This window comes from Rhinolophus hipposideros (genome assembly GCF_964194185.1).
Source record: "Rhinolophus hipposideros genome assembly, chromosome: 14".
Taxonomy (NCBI): Eukaryota; Metazoa; Chordata; class Mammalia; order Chiroptera; family Rhinolophidae; genus Rhinolophus; species Rhinolophus hipposideros.
The window spans coordinates 62,382,168-62,409,570 of record NC_138060.1 but is presented as its reverse complement, the minus strand read 5'-3'; the positions used below and the strand labels follow the sequence as shown (position 1 = coordinate 62,409,570).

The following is a 27,403-nucleotide window of genomic DNA, read 5'->3' as shown; positions in this document are numbered from 1 at the left end:
AGTGATTACCATCAGTGTAATTTTAACACAGTTTTTTCTTTCTTAAAATATATATACTTTCCTTGGCACCCTCTGTGTGTGTGTGTGTGTGTGTGTGTGTAATTTCAAGTCACTGACAATGAATCAAAGTCCCACATACCCCCATACCCCCACATACCCCCAGAGAACATCACAGCAAGATGAGAAAATGAACAAACAAAAGAACCACTAATTGGAATTAGTGATTTTCCTATAGATTTCAGAGGAAGCAAACATGTATCAATGTCATAATCAATTGTTTGTTTTAACAATATCAAATCATCAGAAAGTTCAGTTAAACAACTGATGCCCAAGAAGTTGAACTGGTAGTAGGGGACACTTTATTTTTGTAATGGTTGGGGGTTTATTCCTCTCAACATGTATCAATTTTGAAATTTTTGAAAATGCAAGTAAGTGGAGGAAATAATGCCCTATGCTGACAAGGGAGCAGAAAAACAAGCACCCTCACTGTCCTGGCAATAATTAATTTCAAACAACCAACTGCTCAGAAGTAGGAGTTTAGGTAAATTATAGTACATCCATATTATGGAACAGCAGTCATTAAAACAATGAACATTCCAAACATATGAAAATGTTCACAGTGTAACAGATTTAAAACAAAAAATTCTAAGATAATATATACAGTATGGTCCTAAATTTACTTTAAATGCCTACTTAAATGTGTACATAGAAAAAAAGACCGGAAATATATACTAATATATTGAAGGGCGTATGTCTGGGTAACAAAAATAAGATACACACTTATTTTCTTTTTTGGTGTATATTTCTATATTTACCAACATGTCTGTAATAAACGTGTATCTTATTCAATCAGAAGTAAAATGTTACACAGAAAAAGTTCAAATGTATTTAACATATTTAATTCACAATATAAGGAAGAATAGACTACATTATATTTTAGAAAAAAAATCCAACAAAATCTTTTCTTGGTGTTTTTAAAGATTTAACCTTGAATTCTCTGAAAGTCACTCTTCCAAAACATAGCTTTCCCAAAGATGTTAATGAAAGAGGTACTGTTTGGGGTAAATTCAGACTGCATTCCAACTACCTGCTATAATAAGATTTCTGTCATTATTGTGGTAACTGTGAAATTCCACATGAGATGGATTCACACTGGACTCATAAGGTTCCCACCCAAAATCAGAATTCAGCAGTAAACCTTCCTAACAGGGTCGAGAAAGAGAAAGACCAAGACAAAAATAAAGTGTAGTCATGATGTCACAAATTTCTAACAGCTAAGTATTATATTTATAGCCTGTCTTTTAAAATACTATCAAGATTAACAAAGCAAAACAAAACTCATTAGGTTAGACTCCTAATTAAACATCACTTATTACTCACTATATACTAGGTCCTAGGGTTATAAACATGAAGATAGTTCCTTGTCCTCAAGAAGCTCAATCCCGAGGCAAAAAAATGCAATTAAGCATGATCTAAAATGGTAAGTGCCGTACCAGAGGTTGGTCCAACTGCTGCAGGCGCAAGAAGCTGCACTTATTAATATAGGGCAGAGCTGGGAAAGGCATCAAAGAGATGACACTTGAGCTTTTTGAGCTGGCATTCTCCCGGCAGAGAAAAGCAGTCACTGCATTCCTGTCATAACAATCTGAGCAAAGTGACAAAGGTAGGAAAATTCTAGGCCTGTCTGGAAAAGGGTGAGTTGTCCAGCATATTTAGTGTGTAGGGAATGTGGAGAGAACATCAGAAACAAAACTCAAGGAAAGTTTGGTGCCACCCCGCCTCCTGTACATGAAGATGAAAATGGACTTATCTTTCCAATGCTAAAATTTCTGTTATTCCCCACACTTAAAAAAGTAAGGCCACACAGACCTCTTAGCAGCATCGTTCTTCCTTGGCTACAGACAACAGTCCGGCCAACAGTTAGGAGCCCCTCCTAACCCCAATCACTATCAAGTTCACAAACGTAGCCCTGCTGGCTCCATCATGAAATGTTCAATAAGTCATCCAGATAATTAGCATTCAAAACACGACATAGCAAAATCTACTTGTTTATAAACTGGTCACTTCCCTCTAGACAATAAAATATTTTCTGATTCTGTTCAACATTTTTATTAGCGACTTGGAAAAGACAGAAAACGGGTTTATCAATTGTGTCGATAAAGGCTGAAAGAAAATACTATATAGGATCACAAACTCAAGCTTCAGAACGACTTGAGCAGTTATACTGATTAGGCCAAATACATCTAGCCCTGCCCCCAATTTAGGACAAACAAGGGCAAGCCAAATATACACCCCCTCAACGAAATGTAACAGAAATAAATGTAATATTTTTTTAATGAAACTAAAATTTTACATCTATGTTTATTATCAATCGTACAAGTTCAGGATGGAGGATGTCTAGCTTGACTTCAGTTCATATGAAATAAAACCCAGAGTTTAGTTGCTATAAATTCAATGGGAGTAATTAGTGTGAAATAGCAAGCTCAAAAGTCTCCAAAAATTAGGCTTTACGCCACATTAACAAAAATAACGTCCAACTCAATGCTACAAATATGTGTATAAAATCTTCTACATGCTGGTACTGAATTGTATCTGTCAATAATACAAAAATAAATATGGCACAATCCCTAGTTTTAAGAGTTTTAAATAAACTAAAGCAGTATTTTTTTAAACCATGGGTCACAAAATCAATTAAGTTGCCACCAATATTTTTTAATGAAATAGAAATGAACAGAAAATGTCAGAGTACACTGTACAGTAAGTATTACATCATGAAACTTTTAACTTCTTCATATATGTATATACCAGGGTGCCAAAGAAACGTACCCATTTTAAGAGATGTTATCTATGCATTACTTTTCGAAGTTGAATTGAATTACGGTAGCAATGTGTAGTACTCGTACGACGTTCGTTCGCTCAAAAGATGACATTAGTCAAATGAATGCTAGTATCATTCATTGTATTACAATTTTAATACAGTTTTTATTTTCTTAAAATATGTATACATTTTTTGGCACCCTCTGTATGTATATGCATGTATACATGTACACACATAAGAGATAACAATTTTGAATGTATTTCTCATTGTAGGTCAAAAGCTGGAAAGACGGTCTAATGGAAGAGAATAAAAAAAATATACCACTGTAAGGCACAAAGTATCATGGAATATAAAAGTATAAAATCTATCTGGTTAGAAAAAGAGAGGGGTATGGTCAAGGGTCTAGAAAAAGATTTACAAAGATAGCAGTATCTGAAAAGAGCTTTAACAGGTAGGAAAGAATCAGAGAGATGAACACGGGGGTACAGCACCCCCCCCACATAAACAGAATAATATAAAGATATAATACAGCAAATAACAGAAAGTATCTAATAGGTGGCAAATAGTCCTGGCACATAGCAGCACTGGTATAATTAAATCCAAACCGAAGAACTTAGGGAAAGTTCAGTTTGGCCAAAGTGTAAAGTACAAGTAGGTCTGCAGAAGAAGCTGAAAAAGCAAATCTGAGCCGTAACATGAAAGTGCTGAACACACGGTAAACATTTAATGAATATTAGCTATTTCAACTAGTCTTACTTATTTCTGGAGCCTTAAACCGTATTACCTCTAATGTCCCCCACAATTCTAAAATGTTATATATTACTGAAGGGCTCTGATGCAAACTATTTACATATAGGCACAGAACACAAAATCCTAAGAAATCGCAGGAAGTCTATTCTATCCAATAAGGAAGAATGTTCTAATCACAGCTGCCTCACCCAAAAAGTAGTGAGGGCACTACGACTGGACCAAATGCACATATGTTTGAAGTGTGATGTGAGTCTACAATATAAAGTTAATTTATCATACACTATTCCATCAATTTTGATTCTCCTCGTTAATCAGCAAGAGCTCAGGAATGACTTAGAAGCGAAAGAGAGAAACGGATGGAAACAGGAGGGTGGGATTGTATTCCATCATAGATAAGCAGGAAAACAGAAAGCTTCTGAATGACATTTCCCAACATAGTCATTATCTTTGCTAGAATATCCTAATGGTGATACAGCAAATCAACTGCAAGTACCTGGACCACGACTAAAATAATTTGCAATGTATTTACAATTTTTTTTTAAGTTCCCAAAGCCTTTAGGTGAAAAAAACTCTTGCTTTTCCACAAAAAAATCAGTCAAGAGGAGTTATGCAAAAGTCTTGAGAGTATAATCATAAACGGGTTTACAACATTGGACTAAAACCGTAACATAGCACATCCAATAATGCTTACACCTTGGGAATAATTTCAGATCAAATGAAGTGTCTTTATAATCAAGAATAAAGACAAAAGAATTCAAAAAATGATTCAAAATACAAACTTAAAAAATTAATTTTTAAGCACAAATGTGAAAATATGGTATGAATATAAAGTACTTTCAACCTCAATAACCATTCCTTTTTGAGACTGTCATGCTTCAGAATGTGTCTAAAAATGCTAGATATAAAATGGTGTCATGTTTACAACTTAGCTTAGTGCTTCTAAAGCACATTCTTTTATAATACTGCATGATAAAATGAACTGCAACATTTCAATAGTCTATAGAATATTGTTGCATATTGCCTTTTCTATAAAAAAATGTTGATAATTTCCAATTGATATGTCCTGTTTGCTTTACAGAACGACAGATCAAAACAAAGACCTCTTGGTTTGGGAAGGCAGTCAATAAATGTTTGCTAAATTCAACTCCTTTCCTATTAACACTCTCTTCAAGAGAGGGCAATAATACCCAACATATTCCTCAGGGCTGTTTAAAAACCTGCCTTCTGCAATCAGTAACCACAAGATTGCCACGGAGATACGAAAGTCAATTTTGGGAATGCAATCAATAATGTTGTAAAGATTTTGTAGGGTATCCGATGGACACTTGTCTCGTTAGGGAGACCACCTCAGAGATGATGTAGATGCCTGATCACTGCACTGTACACCTGAAGCTGAAGCTGAACAATAACGAATGTGAACTACAATTTTATATACATATATAGTTACAAGAAGTGAAGTTCAACGTTAGGAACACAGACAGTGGAAACGTAATGGCTGTGTGCAATGTCAGAGGGGTAGTAGATGGGGGGAGGGGGGTTACCACTGTGCGAGGGATATAAATGATAAATGTCTATTACATTGTTTTGTACACCTGAAACTAATAAAAAAAAAATCCAAAAACATAAAATAAAAACCTGCCTTCTAACATGTCATACCCTGATCTATACTCATTATCAATGCAAATCATTACATTCAGAAGTTGAACACTAAATACTATGTAGTCTTATAAAAATGTTTAATATAGAAATAAAATTCCTTAAATATAACTAACAAACTTATTGAAAAGTCTGTAGAGAATGAATCCCTTTTCTATTGAGCCAGAGACACACACTACTGACAAATTCCTTGCAGAGGCAACATGGCTAATGAAAGAAGCTGTGGCTTAGAATCCCAAAGTCCTAGGTTCAAATCTCAAACTCAGGATTACTGCTCAAGTACCTTAGATCACAGTCACTTAACTTCTTTCAGCTGAAGTTTTCCATCTGTTTAAAAAAGGGAGAGGTGACTATATGATGTAACACTCAAGCACAATCATGATGTGGAAGTTCCCTATAAAAACTAAATCATAACACATTGAGCATATCCTCACTTTTCAGAACAAAATAAAAGTCCTGGGTATATGACATCTTCTCTACCCTTAGTGATGTCTTTACTTCTTAGAGGTATGGGGCCCTTTCAGAGGCTTCAAAGGCTGGGATTGCCTCATGGAGCAAGTAACCAAAGAGCCCACTGCCCTCACCCTATTTCACGGAGCTGTACCCCATTCACCAACAGATTTAGTGACATTCTGTGAACACTAGCTCTTTCAGATCTGGTTTCATGGACCTATTCCCTCCCCACAGGATTTATATGTTAAATTTCTTTTAAGGCTTTTTTTTTTTAATAGTGTTCTTTTGTTTTTTTCACCTATCTGAGGAAAATAAAGCGAAAAGAAATCAGATAAAAGGCAGAAAATATGCATTACTTTTTAAATTCAAAAAATGTAACATTACAGTACTAAAAGACGAGGAATTCTAGTTGGTAACGAGGAAAATTTTTCATGGTCTACTAAGTGGGGATTTCATGGTCTACTAAGTGGGGATTAGGAAAGAATAAGCTACAAATGCCCTGAATTATTTAAAAATTCACCTCATAACAATAGAACAAACAAGATGACCTTCTGAGGCTGCTTCTACTTCTAAGATGCCAAACTAATACATATGTACTCAAACTTTCACCGCTTTTCAATTTTAGGAGTTTAATTACAATCCTTATTTTATTTGTTGTTGTTGTTGTTGTTTGGTGCTGCTGTTAGAGGATGGGGAAAGTATTTTCTTGGTCTATGGTTTCCATCATTTGGTAGTTTGAGTGCAATCGATAAGGGAAAAGACAGATGTTTCACAAAAATAGTTGGATTTTTCTCACCTAATGCACTTTGGAACAGGAAGCTTCTTGGAAACGTAAAATAAATAATAAAAGGATGCAGGGCTTTCCAAGCATTCAAGTCAACAGAAAGGAAAGCAGATAATCTCTAATAGGGAAAGAGACATAAGGAATCAGAATATGGATTAAAGGATTCAAAAAAGAACAGCCCTTGGTAACACTGGAAAAGACAGCAAGAGAGTCAAGCATATCACAAGATACTGCCCACTGCCAAGAAGAAACTTAAGGGGAATATTCGGTTGTTGAAGGACAAAAAAGGACGAACAGCCCAAGATCCAGCTTCTTCATCTGTATAATGAAGATAACATGAGGGCAGCTATGGGAATCTACATGGTGTAACATAAGTGAAAACATCCAGCATACTGCCTAACTCTTTTGATCCTCAGTTTCCTCCCCTCCCTCTAAAGTCAATCACAGAATATTAAATTGAAAGGAAAGCTTACATATCACCTGTCCTGAGTTAATAAATCAAATAATTTGAAAATGTTATAATCTGTACAGAATTCCTTAATTATAAAAAGAAATAAATGAAAGGCAGTAAGATATTACTATAGGATCTCAAAAACCTTACCAATGCCAAACCTTACCAGTGCAGTGGAAAAACTCCTTTGCACTGTTGCAATAGGGACTCCTTCCCTCACCAACATCTGAGCAATTCCTCCAAATTGGTAGGAAGTAGGTACAAGTTTCCCTCACTGCTGTAAGGGTTTGGGGTTAGCAAGCAGAGATGGACATCTGTGCTCCAAGTCGGTCATAAAAATCAAAGATGAAACTCAAAACATTTTCTCATAGAAATAATGATAATGGTTAGATTTTTAAACTAGCAATTAAACAAATAATGCAGCTAACATGTCATTTTAATCGACTATTTTCCTCATTTTAGTAAAACATTTAAGCTACTTTATAGATCAAACTGGATTTTATGAACAGGTCTAACAGTATAGCTCTAACATACTTATAGAAAAAGTACCCTGAGTTTTTAACAATTTATGCAGGAACTTTCAGACCCTAATTGAGGAAGGCATAGAAGAAAGCTGTGAGAGAAGTAGAAAGCGAGTTGCCTTGTTTGGCATAAAAGGCTAAAGTACACGAAATCACAGCTGCTAATGCCTTCAGAATAACTGCCTCCTCTCATTTAACACACATTTAAGTCCTGTTCTGTGCCCGATGCTGTGCCCCTCCACGGGAAATAATTTTGCTAAAGCTAAATCCACAGTCCTAGGAATGCAACAATTTCATTATATCTTCCTGAGTAAATCACACACCAAATCCTACTGTTTTAAGAATCACATATGCCTATCTCAATTACCTTGTCTTGCCTCCTTCTCAGAACATATCTGAGAAAACATCTAGCTACCATTATTATTACTCTAAGTATTAAGGGGGAAGAAGAAATTAACACTTATTAAGCATTTGGTAGGCTCTCATTTGATTTTCACAATCCTGTAGGTAAATATTATCCCCAATTTACACATGAAGAAAATGCTGTTAAGTAACTTGCCCACACCGGTAAAGGAACCAAGACTCAGAACTCTGCCAACTTCACGACTCAAGGGTTCCTCCTCTCCCAAAAGCAAAGAAATTACCCCTTACGGGCAACTGGACAGTTGACCACTTTCACATGAATTGTTATTCTAGTTAAGCAGTTCTGAGAGCAAGTCATAGAGAAGACAGACCATCAACTCTTCGTTTCATAGAAACAATTAAGTATTTAGGGAACGCTCTAAGAGAAAGGGTAAAATGTCCCCAGGGGTGAATCCTGGCTCTTCACATCACTTCCCAAATCCGGCTCTGGCCCTGGGGCTCCTTTTATAACCCCCATCACAGCACGCTGTTATGCCAGTGTAACACAGCTAATTAAAAATCTCAGAAAGTTACCTTTCAAAACAAGATTTTCTATCAACACAGATTTCACTGCAACTCCTTACATTTAAATAAATTCAATTGTCACATAACTTGTCTGATGGTACGTATTCCTAAACATCTGCTACCACTGCCAGTTTAAAAAGTGGTTTTGTACTGAACTGTGAATTAAATCTTGATTTAGCTGCAGTAAAAATGGGAAACAAAAAAATCTGTTTTTAGACAGATTACCCATCTATACTTTTCCACTACAACTTAGGGGGGAAAACTGTACACTCAACATTTTAATTCTAACTGAACAAGATGACAGGTGACTTAACAATAATGCAATGTGGCTGAACTCCTCTATCACGCAATTGCCACAAAACATTAAAAGTAAAGCATTCAATCCCTTAAATTATTACATCCTCTTTTTAGAGAAGTTAAATGTTATGAGCATTATTTAGCTTCTGGAGTTTACCACTTGTAACAAATTTTTAAAAAGAGTATTCTAAGAGGAGTAACGGTCTCGTCTAAAAAGCAAGTTTGTTTTTCACAAAGCCTGGGCTACAGTACACACTACACCTAACACTGAGCCTTGTCCGAAAACACCTCCTATTGTAAGGTAACTATTTCTAATCCTGAAGGCAAGGCAAATTAAAACAGATAAACATTTAAAGTCAAATGTCTGCAAAATTTTGAACTGGGAAAACGTCAACGTGTTCTATCCTTTTTTTTTTTTTTTTTTTTTTTTGGAAGGTCCAATAATAAACACTGCCCTCATCGATGCAGGTGCGGAAACTCATGAAAACTGAGGTTTGGGAGCGGAGAAAACAGCTTCCCAGAATGTGGTGTCTCGGGTAAAGCTGCCCGGTGCCCCGCACCCGAACCCGCGGGCCCCCACCCACCCGCCCGCCCAGCCGCCCATCCCGCCCGCCGCCCCTGCGGAGGCCGCGCCGCCAGCGCCCCCTGCCGCCCGGCCCGCGCCCGCAGACCCGATTCCACCCCCGCGCCCCGCGCCCCGCGCCCCGCGCCCGCGCCGCCCCCACTCCGCGCTCGCCCCGCCGAGGCCGCGCAGCCTGCGGGCAGGGGCGGGGGCGCGCGGGCGCGGAACGAGGCGGGGCCGGCCCGGCCGAGCGCAGGGGCGCGTCCCCCGAAGCCCCGCCGCGGCCTGGCCGGCGCCTCACCTACCTACGCCGTATTTCTCCTCCTCCGTGGGGGTCCACATGGCCGGGCCGGGCGCGGCCCCGCAGGCGCAGCGGCCGGGCAGCAGCGCGACGGGGACGGCCGCGGGCCCGGCTGTGGCGCACCGCGAGCCGAGGCGGGGGCGGTCAGGCGGCGCGGGGCAGTGGGCGGCGCATCCCTCGCCGGCCGCCCGGGATGCCGCCGCCGCCGCCGCCGCCGCCACCTCCGGACCGCGAGGCTCCGCGGGCGGCCCAGTGGTCCCGGGCGGCCTGCGCGCGGGCTGGCCACTTGTTCGTGGCCACGGCGCCCGCACGGCCGCTCGGCTCCTCACAGCTCCGACGCTCGGCTCGGCGGGCTCGCGGGGCGCCGCGCATGCGCCTCTCCCCGGCGCGCGGGGGCTCGCGCCGCCCGGGCTCGCGCCGCCCGAGCCCGCGCGCGAGCCCACGCGCCGCCGCCGCGCGCCGGCGGAGGGAAATGTGCGAGAAGCGACTGGCTGGCCCGGCCGAGGTCCGCACTGAGTCTTCCGCGGACCCAGAGCCCTTGGCGACGGCGGGCGCTGGAGGAGGCGAGCCGGGCCACGTGGGACGCCGTCGGGCCCCACGGCTGCCACGTCCACGGCCTCCTGCCAGGCACGCCGAGATGGCCGCGGGGCCCCCGGCCAGAGGAGGAGAGCCCAGAAGGGAGGAAATGAAACCGTTGTCAGGGCCATCCCCGTGTCACCGATAGCGTCGTCACGGCCCCTTCCCCGGAAAGGTGCGGGAGCCGTCCTGCGCGTCGCCGGGACAGCCACGTGGGGCACATTCGTGCCCGTGACTCTTGGGCCAGTGGGACACCTGCCAGGTGGAAGCCGCCGGCGTCGTTTTAGCCCTTGCTGCGCTGAGTTGGTCTGCGTGGTAACCGTTCGGGGCCTGAACAACGACAGGAGCCTTCCCAGTAAGGAAGCACTTGCCCCTTGAGCTCGGGGGTCCTGGCCTGGGCACCGCCTCTGCTGCGCCTGGGTCCCGGCGTTCTCAGTTTCTGGTTCGGTCCCACAACGTCCCTCCTTTCTCTCCTCCCTAACAGTCTGTTCACTCTGATTCCCACAAATATCACCTGGTGACCCGTAGGTCAACCACTCATCAAAGACCAGGACAGTACGGGCAACTGCAGGACTTCTCCTTTCCGCCTACATCAGGACCACACGCTGTTCCCAGCCCTCGTCCCCACTGATCCACCTATTTCGGTCACCAGCACTACCAAGTCAAAACCCTGCGGTCATCCCTCACTCTCACTCTTGGACACCCTCACTCTTCAAAGCCCAGCTCAGAGCCTCCCCTCCAGGAAACCTCCCCCAACCTACAGCCAGCAGACTGGATCCTTCCCTCTGTTGCCTGGGATTCCGGCTGTGTGCATTTGTGTCTCATTCCATAAGACTGTCAGCTCCCAAAAGGCCATCTCCAGGATATTGTCATCTTTCTCGTCCAAGCACCCAGCCTAGCACCTGACACACACTTGTTGAGTAGGGTGCAAGACTAATACAGAAATTTCTTGGTAATCAATTCTTGTTGATTCTTCCTTCATAATCTCCTTTATGATTGGTTACTCCTCCCAGGCCTGTGTTCGCCTGGATTACAGCCCCCCATTATTCCCATTATTCATGGAAGATACATTCCAAGACCCCCAGTGGATGCCTGAAATCACGTATAGTATCAAACCCTATGTGTTTTCCTATACATACATACCTTTCCGTTTAAAGAGAGCACTTTACAGCTTCTCTTTGGCATATCCAAATTGCCAGTGTCACTACTCTTGCACTTTGGGGCCATTATTAAAAAAAAATAAAGGTTATTTGGACACAAGCCCTGCGATACCACAACAGCTGCGTGATAAAAAAGACAGCTACAAATGACTAACAGGCAGAGAGGGTATACAGTGTGGATATACACTAGAGAAAGGGCTGAGTCACGTCCCGAGCAGAGTTCCGTCATGCTACTCAGAACGGCATGCAATTTAAAAATCTATGAATTGTTTATTTCTGGAATTTTCCATTTAATATTTTTGTACTGTGGTTGATGGTGGGTAACTTAAACTGCGGAAAGCAAAACCATAGATAATGGGGGACTACTGTATTGCCAAAGACTCCCATCTCCTGACCTATAGACTCCTCCTCCCACCCATGAAGGCTGCCCACACCTTCCCCCAGAAAAGTTCTGTAAATGACTTTCTCAATAGCTAGATACTTTTTTCTGTGGGTCCAAGAACATAAAAGAGATGTCCGTATTTATGTAGCTAAATAAGGAAGATAGACCCCTTACCAATGACCACCATGGAATGTGTACCATGAAATGAAACCACATTCCCACAAAATTTTATCCAGGGAGCTATCCAACAAGTGGGGCCATGTCACACAGACCTTCTGAACAGCCTTAAAACACTTATTTCATCTTCTAGTTCACTCCATCAGTTAATGTATGTGATGACAGTCTCAGAGCCTAAGGACCTGTTTTCCCACAGTTTCCTCTCTTGTTCCCAGTCTGAATCCATCTTAGATGACAGCTTCCCCAGACAAAGACAATCCCAATCCACAACTGCACACCTCAGCTCAAGGATGAGAGGGCATCTGATAAGTACCAGACTCCTATAATCTTGCGGTTTGTGCTAAATTTAGATTGCTTTCTTGAGGTGAAGCAAAAGGGCATAGCACACGTCGTGGAGAATCAGCCTTCAGCAGGACTGTGCACCTGCTCTCCTGTTCCCACAGCATCTGCTCTGAGCCCTTCCTCAGACTCTCAATCCACCCGACTGAGTAAGGCACTCGGTTGGCTCTCACCCTCTCAGACACACACCTCCCAGCATGTGAACTGACCTCCAGCTTGACTGAAAATCAGGACCCTCAGTGACCTGTCCTCCCCTCCTTTCCATCCACTCTTCCTTATGTTCTCACCACGACGCAGCTTCACGGATTGCTCCTTAGGATCCCCAGGAACCCACTGCACCTTGTTCCCTGTCCCCCATTTTTACTCTGTTCTCCACAGGCTCCTTCTGTGGTCCCAGAAACACCTGCCCTGTCGGTACCCTCATCCCCCATTCCCTCTCTCTTTCTCCTCTCTCTTTCTGACTTCAAAGGTAGATCATCCACTCCAGATCCCTTTATTTCAATGCAATTCATTTGACTCTCAGTCCCCAAAGTTCTGTTTTCTGACCCTGTCACCTCCTGGAAATTGCTCTCCCAGAAGTCCCCAGGACCATCCCTACTCCAGACACAAGCATTGGCTATTCCATGGCTCTGGATGGGCCTTTGCCTACAATATCCCTCAGACCGTGTACTCTCGTCTCTTGAAACATGGAGCCTCCTCAACTTAAGGGGCAATTCTCCAGGAAAGCTTCCCCAACTGCCCTGGGCTAAGGGGTTTTGCTCTCCAGTGAGGATCTTTCCAGGAGCACTTATCCCACTCTCCTCCAAGAGATCAAATGTAGCCACCTTGCACATTGACAAATATCTATTTCCTTCTTCAGTTGCAAAGACTGCTATCCATTATTTTTACCCCACTCAGAAACTAACATAGTGCCTGCCACCTAACAGGAATTCTACATTATATTCTTGGGTGAATGACCTGCCTGTATGTTTCCTGACACCATGATGAAATTGGTTGGAAAAAAGTACTGAGAAATTTACTTCAGCAAGTCACAAATCTCCAAATTCAGAAACTTGAGTGAATTAGAGTAAATTTCCTTGATATAGGCACATTGGTTTTAATTAAAACATCATTGAGACAACTTATTGAGTAGCTATATAAAAGATAAGCTTGGTGGAACAATTTATCTAAGAAACAAACAGTTTGGCTTAATATGTCACTATTACTTTGGGGTTGAACTCATTACCTTAAATGATAAATTATAACTTGTTGAGTAAGAAAGGAATCAAATTTTCAGCAGAAAATTCTTTAAGCTTGGTGGCTATTAAAAGTAACCCATAACCAAACAGATTTTGTAAATAATGCAGATAGCGTCATCTTTTTCTCTTAAATGGAACTTAAGTTAATTAACAATTTTTTAACAAAAGCAAATTCCAGAATGATAAATCCCCCATCACCTTTGGCAAATGAAAGTGGCCCTCTACAAAACTGGATGAGCTACACTTCATGTCTCCTCTCCTTGTTTTCTGCTGCGGGGAGAATCAGACAGCAGCGTTTAAGGAGTCAGCCAGTCTGATGACTCAGCTCATAAAACAATGTGTGGCCACGAAGACGATGTTTATTCAGGAGCATCCGAGAGGTTCTTGCTACTGAAGTCAGCAAGCAGTAGGCAAGTGCCTCTTTCTCCCGGGAGTTTCTGGCCATGGTGCCAGAGCAACACTCACTTCTTTCTCCCAGCGCTTGGTCTCTTCTGATGCTCTGTCCAAGCAGAAAAGTGGAAAAACTTCAGAGAAATGCAGTGGGGTTAGAGGCAGGTCCAGGCAAAGTCAGGTGACAGGAATGACATTTTGCCTCCTCTTGATCAGGAGTTGCCTGGAGCTGGCTTATGCCCATGTGCAGCCCAAGGGCAGGTAGATAGGTGACTTGGGAACATGGGGCACCCAATTCATCTCTGCCCTGTTGGATTCCTGTACAAGTGGGTCTGCTTTTGTTAATAATGCATCTACGGACCTAGTTTTCTTCGTGGTGAGAGACACCCAAGCTAGTGTCACTTCACCACCATCGCTATGTTCCCCCAAAGCAACACCTCTCAGGAGGCAACATTGGAATAAAGGGTTAACAGAAGAGGTTAACACAGAGATGGCTGACGATGTTAGGGTCCTTTCAGGTGAAGAGATCTACATGACTAAGAAGATAGTATTTTGCTTTAAATGTTATTGCATCTGAATATCTTTGCAGTGGGGAAGGGATAGGGAAGAGTGTGAAAAATAGACAGATTAAGTAGTACAATATTTCATTATTTTCCCTAAAATGACAAACTTTAGTCATCTGTTCCTGTTTTATCAACCCATTCAAAATATTAAAATGCAGAGTCCTTGCAGTTAGCCAGAGTCTTTCAAATGAGAAGTGACCAAAGCTTCCCTGATTTCAACCACTGGAGACTGCTGTGGCACTTCTTGATGGGCCGTAGCTACCAAGCCCCCATGTGAGAAGCACCCGGGATATGTCACAGACTCTTCAGCACTGCCTTCCTTCCCATTCAAGACTGTGAGCTACTTGGAGACACTGACATGCTGCATTTTTTTTTTTTTGGCATCCTCAGTGCCTAGCACACAGGAACTGACACATAACAGGTGCTCAGTAAATATTGCTTGAAAGAATATATTAGCAAATGAGTGGGGTTTTTTTCCATAAATTTATACCTTTGTTCCAATATAGTTTTTGTTTGTTGTTTGTTTCCAGGAAAATGGGAGGAGATCAAATCAAAAACAAAATACCCCCTGGCAGGAAGGGCAAGTAGACAGAAACTTGGCATTACTTAGTTCTCTTTTCCCTTGGGGGAAATAACTGTGCCCTTGAATATCTGCACTAAGTCACCAAGGAAGAATTGAAATTAAAAACCTTGGAGAGTAATTAGCAACAAAACGTTCTAATGTCAAGAAGTGAATTTTATGGGACCATATTTGTAATATTAATTGGGCCTCTGAGTAGCCAAATGGTGAAATTATTGCTCCAATACAAATAGGCCCAAAGGAGAAAAACAGCCCAAAATAGCACAGATATTGCAAATCAGGACAGAGGTAATTTCTCTACACATAAAACGCAACCAACTGCAATGCCTTCAGCAATTCACTTAAGTGCAAAACAAAGCCTGCTCGTTGGGCGTTTGGCATTTGGTGTAGCACCACCTACCCCATCTCTGAATTGCTCTAGGGCTGGGACTAGAAAGGGAACTGAGACTTTGCTCCCACCAGATTCTCATGCTTTTCACCTTGAAGTGTGGGAAATTTTAATCATTCATTCACTATGTATTTATTGAGCACCTATTATGGACCAGGTCCTGAGCAGAAAATTTCACTGTCTTTCCTGTCACAGAGTTTACCATCGAGTTGGGGGAAGAGACATTGAACCAATTATCACACAAGCGAATCTCTAATTAAATACATAAGTACTAGGACAGAAGAATACAGTGTACAAAGGGAGCGTCCGCCAAGGGACCTGACCTAGTTTGGTAAGTCAGGGAAGACTTCTTGGAGGAAACGATGCTTAAACTGGAACTTCACAATGCAGATAAATCAGTCAGGGAAAGGAGAGAAAGTGTTCCAGGCAGAGGGAGCAGCATTTGGGGAAGTAGGTCTGGTGAGAAAGAAGCTTGATGTATCTGAGTTAGGAAAAGGCCAGTGTGACCAGGATATGATGAGGAAGCAAACAAGTAAGTGGACAGTGGGGAGAGACGTGGCTGGAGTGGGTGGCAGGGCCAGGTCTTGGGGCTTTGCGAAGTCCCATGACATCGGGGCAGCAACCATTGCCAGGCCTTGGGTCAGAAGGAGAGGAGAGATGTAAGTCCAGGCCCCTCAACCAGACCCTTCGAGGAGATCCTGGGGCTAGTTGCTGGAACAACCTAGGCAAAGGCCCATCCTCTTGAGTGCTGGACTCAGAGGCACCACTGCACCTTCCCCGATTCTCCAAGCACCCAGCTAAGGCTGTGCAGAACCACTCCTCACCCAGGACCACACCAGGCTTCCCTCTCCTTTTGGAGCCAGTCCTTCCTTGATTCTCAAGATGGCACACTCAAGCATGGGCTGCGCCCTCATCTCCCAGGCTCAGAGAGCAAGACAGAACCAACTCTCCAGGGTCTAGGAAGGGTTCTGGGCCCTAGTCCTTCGACTGCCATCTCAAAACCTTGCTTGTCAAACACATTCCTGCCATGTTAATGGTCTAGAGAAAGAATAGCACCAAGCATGCCAAGAAACAACTGGCCCTGAATCTAATCAGGGATCACTGCTAACCTCTTTCTAGAGAAACATTGAGTAGAGGGTGCAAAAAAGAAATCTTTAAAGAATTGTTTCCTGAGAGCACACCTTAGATGTGTACTCAGAACATGCAGGACCCTAACCCGGGAGCAGCAGGACCCGTACTCGCCCTGTTGCCACTGAGAAAAGCAACTCTAAGAAATGGAGACTATTTTGTTCTCCAATTAGCACTGAGGGTGACGGATCAGAATTTATAACAGTCATGAAGTATGGAACGAGCCGGGAGGTGATCGTGGCCCAGACGCCTGCCATACCCAGAGCCCTGGCGATTTTTCATAAGAACTTGTCACCAGGTGATTCCTGCTATAACCACAACCAGCGCTCCGCCTGCCACCCACCCAACCCCAACCTGTCAGTCTAGGCCTCTGCCAGCCCTTGGCCTTTTTCAAGTTTTAAGTGCCCTAGCAACAGTGAACAGAGCTTGAAGTCTGTGAGTTCACACCCTGCTCCAAATATGTCCCAGCTGGGTGACCGCAGGCAAGTAGCTGAATCCCTCTGACCAGTATTCTCCTCTGACAAGTGGGAATAACAGCTTCTACGTCAGGGATGCTTATAAGGGTGATACCTGCAAGCTCTCAACACAGAGCGAGCACAGGTCGAAGTTCACTCCACATTGGGACCTCGCTCCCCTACCCACCAGCTCAGCTTGCTTCCCAGGAGGGCTGGGTCTTCTTGCATTGGGGGAACCTGCTAATCCTCTGAGCCAGGCTGTGAGAGCTGATTCAGTCACCCCATCCAGCTGGGCTGGCCTCCCGCGTCCACCTCTCACCAGCCAACACTCAACTCAGCACCAGCCCCTTCTCTCTATTTAACACCAAAAGGTATTGATTTCCCGGAGCTATTTCCATGATTCCTTGAGAACCGCATATCCTGTCAGTTCTCCTCCATTAACATCATATCCCCTGCTCATGGCCACTTTCCCTAGAGCCACAGTGTCGTCAGCTGCCAAGGCTTAGATCTGTTTTATTTTGCACTGGTTGAAAGGTCAAATGTGAATTTCTCGCCATTATTGTACTGGGCCTTGTCACACAGACTCTCTCTGTTTCATGCATTAGTCACAGTCTTGCTATCAAATTAAATATTCCTCGGTGGTTATTTTTAGAGAAATCTTTTTCTAACTCCACGTGGTGCGATGATGTGTGTGTGCACCCACAGCTCTGGAATCCAGGCATACCAGGTGGGCTCCAAATTGTGCGAGGGCTCAGAGTCCTCAAGAAAGCAGCAGCCAGTGGCACACTGGAGTTTGTGACCTGGCTCTGTCCATGGAATCCCCTACCCAGCTGGAAATATAACTAATCCTCCAGGCTTTGGATGATCCGATCATTCACTGGTGAGTCCCCTAAAGGCCCAAAGGAAGCTCTTGGCACAATCGTGAGTTAAGCAGTTTGTGCCATTCCAACCACTTGTTTGACTCACCTCTCTCTCCTAGTACAAGTGCACCAAGTGTAATTGTGCCCCCATGCCCTGTACCCCCATGGTAGCCTGCTCTCAGGAGGGGGCCTGTACCCTCCTGACCAAGGCCTGAGTGAATGATAGTGTTACCCCCTTGCCTGCTCCCATAAAGTCTCCATCTACGCAGGCCAGCATCAGCAGAGAAATGAGGACCTCAGAACAGAATTTCAGACCTGGCTGGGAGGAGGGGGGGGCTGTGCACGGAAGAGGAGGGGCTTGCTAAGAGCAAGTCCTCTTTGCCCACTTGAAGGCACTATGAGGATAAGAAGCTGTGCATGCCTTAGCCTTAAGGAGCTCATGGTGGAGTTGAAGCAACCAAACCCACAAAAGTCACTAGATCAGAATCCCAGACAGGATTCAGCATTTCTCCGTGGGGTACGGCCTGCGGAGGAAGGGGTGGGCCTCTCACTCCTGATGCTCCCATCCGTGTGCTGATGTCCACTGGCTGTGATATCCCAGGCACCACTCACCCAGAGCAGTGAGTCTAAGGGGGGCAGAGAGGACGTCAGCCTAACTCTGGGCTCAGTTAACAGGCCACTTTGGCTTCATATTAAGCTGCTTCCTCCCCCACCCCAGCCTCCATCATTTGTCTCCATCTGGGTTTTTATCTCTCGACTTGTTCAGAAGTTGGATGAGGGAAAGGGGACTAGTTACTGAGGACCCTCTCAGCCTCTGTATACTGTAAATGCTACAGACATTCAGAGACAGGAAGGACAAATAGGCCAGAAAGATCCAGGAAAGCTTGGCTGAGGAGGCAAAGTCTCAGAGGAGGGGTCTGGTTGAACATGGCTCAGGAGTAAAGGGGTGCACTTTTAGTGGAGGTCTCATGAACCAAATCACAGAGAGAAGCAAGACGTGTAGGAAGCAGCAACATGGCCAGAGCCCAAAATTTCCTTGGGAGAGGTGGCAGGTAGGTGAAGACAGATGACAGAGAATTCCTAGAAGTCAGTAGAGAATAGATTGGCCAGTGAGTCAAGCCACGTTTCCCAAAGGCTCTGCCAGGTCCAGGGCTAGAGTCCATGATGCCATAGAGGAGAAGCAGCAGGGCATGCTGAGAGGCTGCTGTGACCGTTCCATGGTTCCCTAATGTCAGGATGTGGCTCTGGCCTAAGGAAGTGGCACTAAAAACTGGGCGGCAGGAACCACATGAAGCCTTCAGGAAACTAGTTGGCAAAGGAGGAGGACATAGTCCAGGTGGGTGAGGACAGCTCTGACAGGGCCTGGTGAGCTGCTGGAAGAACCCACTGGGAAAGGTACAAGTATGGCGCACTTAATAGGATCAGCTCCCTCTCATGAGGGGAAATAGAACCAGCAAATGAACAAATGCGAAAATGAGCAGCTTCTCTAACCATCAAAGGAAGACAGATTGAAGCTACGAGGAGACCCCTTCTGTGGCCCATCAAATAAAAAGAAAATTTAAATAACAGCATACAGGCAGTTAGGAATATGTGCACAGGCTGCCTCATGTGGTGTTTCTCAGTGGGGAGGGTCTGGTTGACCCTCACCCAAGTAATATGGCAAATGGGTATCCCAAACCCCAAAATGTTAGTTCTGTGGAAATGGATTGAGGGAGAGCTCCACCCACATAGATATCGATGCAATATTGACTATAAATATTGGAAGTAACCCAAATACCTCCAGTAGGGGATGAATTCATTGAACATGGGGCGTTACCTATGCAATTTTATACAACCAATAACAACAATGAAAGCCATATATCAACGTGGAGAATGTCTATTATGAAGCATTCAGGGAAAAATCATCAGGCCCACAACTCTATTCACAGCATAGTTATAATTATGCAGGAACAATTGCACATAGAGTAAAATATACCAAGAAATGAAGTTTTCCTCTTTTCTGCAATTTCCCAATGAGTATGTGTTGCTTTTATAACAAACGTACACGTGTAAAGCGGTACGGCTTTCTCAGGAATAGAGCACACCTAGACAGGACAGAGAGCTGGGTGGCACCAGCTCTGCTGCCCTGCTCTCTGCAGCCTACCCTCCCTCCCTGCTTGGAGCTCATCCTTCCTGGTACTGAGCAAGGAGGATTTCTTGGAGCTGGGTTCTTGTGATGGAGAGCCAGGGACAGCATTGGCCATGGTTCCTGTGTCTGCTCCATCCTCTCCTCTCTCCCCAGCCTGCCTTGTCTACACATCCACCCTGGCTGGCCCACGCCCTGACTTCAGAGTACAGGGTCCATTTACCTCTCTCCCCATGGCTGGAGGGCTTTGGTCTCTCAGCAGGTGCCTACGGCTCCTTACGGGGCGCTTAGAGAAAGGCTGCCATTCCCCTTCACTGTACTCACTGCCTCCACTTCCGTATCTACAGCTCCCACCCCTCCAGTGGGTCTTCCAGCCCTATCACCCCACAAAATGCCCATGTTAAGGCCCTCAAGGCTGTCTGTGATGGAAAATATGATGGCTGTTTTTCTGTGCTTGTCCTACTTTTCCTGCTTAGTGACATCCAATACAGTGAGCATCCCTCTCGTGGCACACGTGCTTTGAGAGACTTCCAAAAAGAGATACTCTTTTGGTTTCCCCCCTACCTCACCGATCCCTCTCAGTCTACTTTCCTGGCTCCTGCATGTCTCCCCAAACTCTGCCCCAGGATTGTCTCCTTTTCAACCCTCTTCACTTTTTCTTCTCTCTTGTCTGGTCTCATGGCTTTGGATTCCATCCAAATCATGATGTCCCCAAAAGCTGTGCCTCAGGCTCCAGCACTCCGGCTGCCCTCCTGACAATTTGGAAGGCTAATAGTATCTTGAAATGAAAGTGGCCAAAGCTGCACACACACCCCCACCCAAAGTCTCCTCGTCTTAAGAAACAGTCCCTCCATCTTCCCAGCAGCTCAAGGCAACACTCTAACAGTCATTCTTGGTGCCTCTCACCTTCCCCACATCCATTCCACAGTGAGTTCTATGATTCTGAGCCTACATACCCTCCAGATGTCCCATCATCCCAGGCCAACCACCTCCCTCCCTCCCTCAGAATTCTGCAGCCTTCTTATTGGTCTCCCTGCTTCCACTTTTGCCCCTACAAGTCTTCCCAGGCAGCCAGAGGAATTTTTAAAAAGTGTAAATCACAGCTCGTCATTCCTCCAGAAAGAATGGCCTCCCCAAAACAAAACCTCAGCTACAAACCCTGTCTTATTCTGCTGTCACCACTGCTACTCTATATTGTATTAGAAGTCCCAGCCCGCACCCGGACAAGGAAAACAAAGGCATAAAAATCGGAAAGGAAGAAGTAAAGCTGTCTTTATTCACAGATAACATTATTGTGAATGTAGAAAACAACTAGAACTACAAGTGAATTTAGCAATGTCACAGAATACAAGATGAATACAGAAAAATCAATTGTATACACTCATAAAAACTATTGGGAAATTTTAAAATTTTACTTACAATAGCATCCAAAAACTAAAAACACTAGCAATTAATGTAATGCAAGATATGCAAGAGTATAAAGTATTGCTGAGAAAAATTAAAGAAGACCTAAATAAATAGAAAGATATGCCATGTTCATGGATTGAATGTAATCAATACATCATGGTATTGGCCAATATATGGACAACCAGGTGATCAATGAAATGGAGTCCAGAACTGGACCCACACATCCATACATAGTCGAGTGATTTTTGATGAGTGCCATCGCAATTCAACAGAGAAAGAAATACGTCTTTTTCTTCAAAAATGGTGCTGTCTAGAGATCCATACAAAACACTGTAAAGCACAGTCCTGAGCTTCTCCCGTACTCAGCAATCAATTACAAACGGATCATGGCCCAAATGTAAAAACTAAAATTATACAGATTCTAAGAAAGGAAAAAAAAGCATAGAAGATGTTTGCGACCTTGGGATAAGTAAAGACTTCTTAGATAGGATATAGAAAGCACTAATCATAAAAGAAAAAATGATAAATCAAACTTCAACAGAACTAAAAACTCCTGTTCGTCAAAATTACCATTAAGAAAATGAGGTGGTAAGCCACAGTGTAGGAGAAAACACTCCCAACACATGTATAGTATATGACAATGCGGGTGTACCCAGAATATAGAAAGAACTCCAACAATTCGATACTAAACAAACAAGCAACCCAGTATTTGAAAATAGGCTAAAGACTTGAACAGATACACGAATGGTCAATGATCACACGAAAAAGTCCCCAACATCATTAGTTATTAGAGAAATGCAAACTAAAACTACAACAAAATACCACTATACATCCATCAGAATAGCTAAGATAAAAAAGATTGATAACACCCAATGTTGAGAGTAACCAAAAGTCTTATAAATTGCTGGTAGGAATGTAAAATGATACAACCACTTTTGAAATTTGGCAGATTCTCAAAAAGTTAAACAAACGCAATTGGACAATTAAGTTCACTAATTCATCCTAGAAAAAGTGCTACATATCTCATCATTGAATATCAATCACGATGGTCACCTTCGAAGTACTCCCCTTGGGAAGCTATGCACCGACACCAGCACCTAGTCCACCCTTCAAAGCAATTTTGGAACTCTTTCTGGAATGGCCATCAGAGCTGCCATTGTATTACCCTTGATGTCCTGAATGTCATCAAAATGTCTTCTTTCAGTATTTCCTTTATCTTTGGGTAAAGAAAGAAGTCATTGGGAGCCAGATCAGGTGAGTAGGGAGGGTGTTCCAATACAGTTATTTGTTTACTGGCTAAAATCTCCCTCCCAGACAGTGCCGTGTGAGCTGGTGCATTGTTGTGATGCAAGAGCCATGAATTGTTGGCGAAAAGTTCAGGTCGTCTAACTTTTTCACGCAGCCTTTTCAGCACTTCCAAATAGTAAAACTGGTTACTTGTTTGTCCAGTTGGTACAAATTCATAATGAATAATCCCTCTGATATCAAAAAAGTTTAGCAATATCGGTGCAACAAGTTCACGAACTTAATTGTCAGACCTTGTACACTTAATATATGTTCAGAAATTTTACTTCTAGGTATTTACAGTCTTAAGTATTTCAGTCTTAAGTATTTACCCAAAAGAAACGAAAGCATAGATCCACACAAAAACATGTACGTGAATGTTTGTAACAGCTTTTTTCATCATAGCCCCAAACTGGAACAACCCAATAACCACCAAATTGTGGTATATTCATAAAATGCAATACCACTCAAAATAAAAAAGGAACAATACAAAGGAAAGAACTACTAATAATATAACATGGGTGAATCTCCAAAAGAAGCCAGACACCAAAAGCTACATCCTTCCATTTATATAAACCTCTTACAATAGGCAAAACTTACCTATGGGGATAGAGATCAGATCAGCGTCTGTGGTGGAGGGTTTCCGGGAACTTTTCGAGGTGATGAAAATGTTACGTATCCTGACTGGGATCCTCGTTACTTGAGTATATACATTAATTTAAAATTTTCTAACTTAACACTTAAGATTTCACTTTATATAAATTATACCTCAAAAACAAATTTTCAAGTTATGTGTTTGGCCCTAATGGTGGCCAATTAACACACGTATGGGCTGTTCTTGGAGCCCATCACAGACCCAGTGCCCCTCCCGCGGGAACCGAGGTGGAGACGCTTCCGTACCTCCACCGCAGACGTGGTCTGAAGGGATGAACCGGCCTGGGAGTATCCTGCCTGTGATTGATACGATTCATTTCTCAAGCCCAAGCCAGGTGTTCGTGGCTGGACTCAGAAATCCAGGGGAGCAGGAATGGCTATAGGTCTGTGCTCAGGGAGATGGACCAAGAATACCAGGGACAACACTGGAGCAAGGGGCTGAAGCCTTTCCCTCCTTGGGCATAGAACCCGGCGGTAACTTCAGGCTTTGTCTTGTGCTTAGGGTATGGTCTTTGGCTCTCACCAAATCTGAAGCTTTCTCATCCCTGTAAACTGGTCCTGTGGGCAGGGGGTGGGAAACTGACTCCCCAACACCCACGACTTGAGGGGATGACTCAAGTTCAGGAGTGCATGTATGGCCTTTGGAGAAGAGAAATCCATCTCCTGCTCCCTCCACCCACTCACTCCTTTCTCCAGGATGGCTGTTGCCTTCCCAACACTGTTTTCTTCTGGTTTCCTGGACCCCAAGCTTTTGACTTAGAAAATCTTCCGGGTAAATGGCAGACCACCCTCGATGTCGGCACTTGCAGAGGTAGGGCGTAAGTCTTTACAGCCCCATGGCCTTTGCACTTGCTATTCCCTCTCCTTGGGATGCCCTTCCTCCTGTTCTTCTTACAGCCAACTTCTTGTCATTCATCCTCAGCTGAGCACGCCCTTCTCAGAGACCTCCCCTGATCTTCCTGTCCCTGTCTGTCACCCCAATTCTCTGATGGGCTCTGTCATTACAGGAGTCCCCTCTGCTTAGCTTGCGCCAGCCGATATCCCAGGGAAGTCTGCCCTCAGTCAATACTCTGGGCTAACCCATCCTCTCATCTGGCTTGTGCAGTGACCAGCCCTGTGCCACACAGTCCCTGGATCCCTTCATGACCCTGTGAAGAGGGGTTCTCTCGATCTGCCCGCTGCCATTGGGCAGAGCCTCCTCTGCCTCGCCTGTCTTGCGCAGCAGCCCTGGCAGCCCTGCTGCACAGACATCTAGGCCCTGGCAGGCCTTTAGAAAGAGAGCGGCCCCAAAGGAGGTGGACAGCTTAGTCAGACAGGGGCTCTGACTGCAGCTATAATGCTTTTTTCCCAAATCTTTGTCTCTCCAAATCTGGCTTGCCCTTCAAATTTATATGGCACCACCTCTGGGAAGCCTTCTATGATTGTTCCCAGCGAAAAGTAGCATTCTTTCCTCTGACCTCCTCCAGCAGAGAGGGCAATGGCTAAGAGCTTGAGCTCACTTTCTCCATGTATAAGATGGGAACGTGAGGTCTAAGTGAGATGATCCAGGTAAAGCCCCGGCACCATCCTGGCATACAGTAGGCACTCAGTAAATGGCAGCTGTTCACTATACTGTTGTGGTCTCCTGCTCCACCCAGGCAGGACCACAGTTCCCTCAAGTTCTGGTACACAGCAGGCACCTACTAAATGCTCTCCGAGGTGACCAGCAGGTGGCCCCACATCCCAGTTAACTTGCCCTGACAAGGTGCTCTGAGCCCCAGGAGCCACGGGCTGTCTTCTTTCTTCTGGTCAGGGGAAACAGAAAGGACAGAATTAGCAGAGTCCTGGCAGCTTGGCGTGTCACCTAGCAGACACTTGGGCTGCACTGGTGAGCAAAGCCTTTGGACCCTCTCCCCTCTCCACAGCCCAGCCCACCCTTGTGAGGATTACATTTAAGACATGAGGAAACTGAGGCCCAGCAAAGTACATGATCTGCCTGAGACCACAGAGCATTCCCACAATCCACCAACGGGGGGCAGCATGTCTGCCGAGAGTGCTGGAAGGATCTGGCTCTGATTAATCAATGTCTCATTTTACTGATGGGGATCTCAAAAGTGGAAGAGCCTTATCCAAGTTTTCATGTAAACCAAAGCTCAGATCCTCTGACTCGACATGAAATAACCCCACCCACCCCACACACAAGGCGGGAGGTGGGCTTCCCAGGCCCTTCCCTGCCTGCTGGCCTCTATTCCAAGGGGCGAACAGGCAGGCTCCCCAGAGGGACAAAGGGAAGAATTCTACCCTGTTGAATTTGGGGGCAGTGTGAGGACACACTAGGGATACAGAGGCTCAGCCCAAAGGGGACAGCTGTCCAGGGCGTGTGCCCCCTCCCATGCCTGCCAGAGAGCTTCAAGCAGACCTAGAAGCATTGAGACCACTGCAGGGGTTGCAGCAGGCTGTATTTTGAGACTCACTTGGGAGGTTGCAGTAGAGGGGCTGCGTCGTGGGTGGAGGGGGCTGGTGTGAATAGAGACACGCCCGGCCAGGCCCTCTGGAAGCCAGCCAGCACCAGGTTTGCACGAAAGAACGCTGCTGTCTGCTGGGTCGGGAAGACATCACTGGGAGGAAACACCCCTCTCTCACACACACGTGCACGCATGTGAATACACCTCTGATGGATTCTTTATTGAAAGCTCCCAGGGAAGACACATGGAGCCCATGCAAATGCCTGTGTCTGAACAGGCTGATGTGAACATGTGGCCACTTGGCTTCTTAGCTCACCTGATACCAGCTGATTGTCGGCTTTGTTCCCACTTCAGACAGCCACACTGAGGCCCAAAGAGGGCGACTTGGGCAGGCGTCCAGCCTCCAGCGCTGGCTTGTGAGAGCTGCACCTGAAGCCCAAGGTCAGGCTCCCAGAACAGGGCTGGGCTTGTCACTGGGCCACGTTCCTCGTGGGCTCTTGGAAGTGGCCAGGCAGACTGGAGATCTAGGGACAATCCTTCCATCGTCCCCTCTGCTAACTACCTCAGCTGCACACCCCTCCCCCACCTGGTTACAGGAGGGTACGTGCCCTCTCCCCCACAACCATGATGCGCCAAGTGTGGTCAGTGCAAACCCTCCCCTGGGACTGACTGGCAGACACTGGAGCAGATGCCAGGAGATGAAGGCCAGCCCCAGGGAGAAGCAGAGGGGCGCTCAGAGTCCTTCTGCTCCTAAGGCCCAGGTAGCTACAGTTCTGCCTTCAACTCTATGACATATCAGGCAACCTCCCCAGCCACTGAGGTGCATAAATAACCTCTTTGGCTTAAACTGGCCCATGACACCTCTTCTCAAGCCATGTCCTCCCTCACAGACCATATCGAGCCTGTGATTCAACACACATTTGCGTGACATTTTATCCTTCTCCCTCACGAGTGTAAACGCCCTGCAGTGAGACCCCCGTCCGCAGCTATCTCCGCTGCCTTCCTTGCACCCAGTGACGGTCTCAGGCACAGTACATGCTCAGTAGCCAAGGAAAGGAGTCTGTCTGGACCTCTGCAGCTTTGTGACTAGACAGACTCTATCTGCCTCTGCACCTGGCCAGCATTCCACTGGAAGGACGGTTGGTCTGAAGCACAGGCTCCGAGAAGCCCTCAGAATTCATCTGGGGAGCCAGAGGCTCTTCTGAAGGGTGGGCCACGCTCCTTGAAGCCTAGGGCTGGAACCGAGGTCCAGGAAGCCCATCTGATGCTGTTCTAGAGAGCAGGCCCTTGGGAGCAAGACCCCATGAGTGGAGAAAAACCTGATTATCTGCATGGCAAGTCCCAGAGGAAAATTTGGGGCTGGGCTGCTTTTCCCTCGAGCAACTTCAGGCACTTCTTTCCTTCCTGATGGCTAAGGTTGCTGGGGTGACAAATGGGTGTTGGGCATGAGCCATGCACCAGGCACCCCACTCAGTACCTCACATACATCATGGCCCGGAGTCCCCTTGTGACTACCAGGGTGGACCCCTATCATCCCCACTACACAGTTGAGGAAACTGAGGTGGGAAAGCTGAGGGACTTATCCAAAGTCGCCAGGCTGGGAAGCAACCCACGTCTTAGGAATGTGAGGCTGTCCCTGCCTTCTAGCATCTCCGCACCTCCCCCACACCCAGAGGGGAATGGGGGGGAGTTGCTGCTGCAGGAGCCAGATGAGCTCCCGGAAATCTGGGAGG

At 45.2% G+C, this 27,403-nt stretch overlaps 1 protein-coding gene across 4 annotated transcripts in view; it reads right to left on the bottom strand.

The window, feature by feature from the left end:
- Window positions 1–9,849, bottom strand: part of DOCK3 (dedicator of cytokinesis 3) — a 297,859-nt gene extending 288,010 nt beyond the window's left edge. For 3 of the 4 annotated variants that reach the window (XM_081071636.1, XM_081071634.1, XM_081071635.1), the window contains exon 1: window positions 9,525–9,705. In XM_081071636.1, the coding sequence (XP_080927762.1) occupies window positions 9,525–9,561 (37 nt within the window). In that variant the 5' untranslated portion in view covers window positions 9,562–9,705. Of the gene's footprint in view, window positions 1–9,524 lie in introns of all 4 variants that reach the window. The other variant, XM_081071637.1, reaches the window with a different exon arrangement.
- Between the last annotated feature and the right edge of the window lie 17,554 nt (window positions 9,850–27,403).